General features: G+C 52.3%; 1 protein-coding gene across 1 annotated transcript; it reads left to right on the top strand.

Annotated features, from left to right (window-relative positions):
- Positions 1-1,565: 1,565 nt before the first annotated feature.
- Positions 1,566-2,572, top strand: LOC127330694 (uncharacterized). Its single transcript, XM_051356820.2, has one exon. It carries the CDS (start codon positions 1,790-1,792, stop codon positions 2,024-2,026), a length of 237 nt encoding a protein of 78 aa, XP_051212780.1. The 5' UTR covers positions 1,566-1,789; the 3' UTR covers positions 2,027-2,572.
- Positions 2,573-3,269: the final 697 nt, after the last annotated feature.

Genomic DNA, 3,269 nt, shown 5'->3' with positions numbered 1-3,269 from the left:
TCTTGGAGCAGTTCATCGATGTCCGAGTCGTCCGAAGACGACCAATCGGAGCAATTGGACATCGAATCGAGCGCGTGTTCCATGTTCACCTCCATCTATACACCGCAAACATACATTCCATTTTATCTATCGGCCAAAAACTAAAAAGAAACACACACAAAAAAGAGAAATGCTACAGAGTACGGGGTGAGGGCGTCGCGGCTGTGCGGGGAGAGGGGGAGGTGTGTCGCTGGCGACCGAGTGCAAGGTGGGTGCAGGGAGGGCACCGGCGGCGAAATCAGGTGGCGGCGGTGGCTGGGAAGTGCGGGCCGTGGGCGGGCTACGGAGCGCAGCGGAACGCGTGTCGCTGGCGGATCCGGTGGCCGAGGAGGCGGCGGGGAAGTGGAGGGGAGGCTGGGTACTGATGGCGGTAGCCGAATTGGGCCGGGGCGGGGGCGTGTGGGTTCACAAGGAGGAGGGCGAGGAGTGGAGCTGAAATTTCAGCCCGCGCGAGCGGAAATGTGGAGTAGGGGTCGGGCCAATTTTTGCCTTCGTTGAGGAGGCAAATACGGATTGGGCCTCTAAATTTGTTTGAGGGTTTAGGGATTTAAGGGCACTAATCTGCGTAAAAAAAAATTGTAAAAACAGGTATTTTGAGGGTTTGGCCCTTTTAAGGGCTCAGCTAGTGATGCTCTTAGAATTTTGTCGACGTTGTCTAGGTTATTGGAAAGGAGCTCCGGGGAGAGGTGCGCCACTGCCCACTGAGAATGAATGCTCAGCCTCGGGATCTGGAGGTTCTCAGGGCGAGGTCGACGTCACCGGTGCGCCAAGATCCCCATGTCGTGGTTTTGCGGCCGAGATTTATGTCGCCTACACTTCGCTCTGGTTTTAAATTTTTATTTCAGAAATATTTTAGTCACTACCAAAATCAATGATTCCAGTTTTGTTTCGGCCAAAGGGCCTAAATTTTCTCGTAAAATTCATCAAAATATCTAAATTTTTGAAAAAAATGTTTTTTTAATTACTGAAGTGAGTGGGATATATTAACCGGAACCTATTTATTTCAGTGTCTACCAATAACTGAAATTGTATGAATTTCGATGAAATGTCACTGAAAATGATTGATCCCGCGGCAATGGCAAAACGCCACCGGCCATTCTTGCTCAGGTCTTCCCTCCGGGCTTTGTTCTGAAGGATGGGGATTCTGCAGGTGAGGTGAAGTCAACTCCGTTGTCCGCTGTCTTGCTGGATGTGCGCGACGATGTCACGACGGGGGCGACCCGGGATCCATACTTAGGAGGATGGTGCTATGTCGACTCAAATTTCGGCCTCGCCGGCAAGTGGGTCTCCCTTGCATGTGAGGGTGGACTGTCTCATGCAGAACTATCATCTGCGCCGTCTGTTCGCTCCTCTGTGAATTGGATCAGGGTACCGCGGTGTCAACGCTGATTCCTCGATCAATCATGTCGCTGCCTCATCACCCCCTTCCTCCGCGCCGCCATTGCCATACCATACCCCCTTCCGAAACTCGGCAACTTAAGATGATCGCCCATCGACATGTAGGCAGGCAGGGAAAACCCCAGCCTGATACAGACACTTGTCGCGGCCGCACGCGCGCGTAGCGGTTTGTGCTCTGTCCTGCCTACCTGCACCAACGTTCATCCGCTATATATTTGCCGCAACCGGCCGGGCACTTGCCACACTCGCAATCCTTAAAAGTTCCAAACCCAAAGGCACACCTTCCTCGCTCCTTCCGTCCCCTACCTTCGTCCGGCCGGGTATCTTAAGTTGCCGAGTTTCGGAAGGAGGTATGGCAATGGCGGTGGGTCGGGTGGGCGGCGCCGTTAAGCGGCTGTGCGGCGCGGAGGAGGAACGGGTGGTTGGCACGAGCAAGGCGCCGGGAGCGTGCCCGTGCTGCGGCGGCCCCGTGGTGGCGACGGACGTGGAGAGCGAGCGGCGCATCCTGTGCCTGCCACTGTGCCTCAAGAACAAGCGAAAGTACTCCTGCTCCAGGTGCCTCCGCCGGCTCGTCACCCTCTACAGCTAGCTCCTCAATCCATCCATCGACTAGCGCAGAGTCCATTAATCAGCTCGAGTTCTCTGGTTCTTGGCCGTGGATGGCCGACGATCTTCTAGTTCAGAAATTCCAATGAGTAGCTAGCAAGGTAGTAGATGGTTGTCTGGTTGATTAGTTAACACCGTCGATCGATGGTGCATCGATCACGTGAAGCGCTGCGCGCGACTGGAAGTAGATAGCTGGTGTCTTGCAGTACCGTCTTTGTAAATGGTGGCAGGGCTCGTACGCTCGTACCCGCTTCCGCCTGTTTAATGCACAGGCCAGGCCAGTGTTGGAATCATCTCACTTACCGGCGTAACGACGAAACACCGTCACTCCATGGCCATGGCCAGACTCTTCAATTCAGCCTTGTATATATACGGCTGTCTTTATGTATATTGTACTCCACTACTGATGTACAATTGTACAGTAGTGGCAGTCATAAATCCAGGCTTTGGCCGGTACCGTCATGCCCATGTACTCCAACACCGCAGACCGATGCCCGTTGGTTACCTGTTCCTTTCGCGGGCATCTCACGTAAGTACGTACGAGTAAAATCCCCAGGATTCGATTGGTGGGGTGGATTCATTGGCAATAGGATGCGAGGCTGCAGCACTGATGTGCGTATTGGCCGCCGGGCCAATCTGAAGTCGCAAGGGTGCAGCACGACTGTATTAGCACCAGGGAATCATGCATAAATATACATCAGGATCGACCATTTCAGTTTCACTTTAGTAGTGGAGCTAAACTACTTCGTCAGGTGGGCAAAGCCAAAAGAAAATTGCTGCACCAACAGAGTGCCGTTATCTCCAACATGTTTCAGTTATCACTTACCAGCAGGCCGGCACTAATAAAGATGCGTTCATGCCGTTTTACCACGATTACCCTGATCCAGGATATAGATACGCAGTGTGTATTCTATCCTGACTTCCTGAGGAGAAAAGATTGTGCGCGCAAACCATGTGCGAGCAGTGCGACGCATTTATCAAGTGTCTAATCAGAGATCACAACACATGTAAAACATGATTCAAGGGAGACTCAAAAACCAGCATTTTTATATGTGCGAAAATGAAGAGAAAGGGAGGGAGGTCGGTAGCCGGAGAGAAGAAGGAGGTCCATCGAGAAGCCCGGTCAACTTCCCCCAGCACCTGTGTCAGGAGAAAAAGACAGGAGGAATACATGTTCATGCTTCCATCTGAAGTTCAGAATAGGATTTGAAAATGAATGTAAAAAT

The sequence above is a fragment of the Lolium perenne genome, chromosome 2 (assembly GCF_019359855.2).
Source record: "Lolium perenne isolate Kyuss_39 chromosome 2, Kyuss_2.0, whole genome shotgun sequence".
Taxonomy (NCBI): Eukaryota; Viridiplantae; Streptophyta; class Magnoliopsida; order Poales; family Poaceae; genus Lolium; species Lolium perenne.
This window is presented reverse-complemented; position numbering and strand designations above follow the sequence as displayed.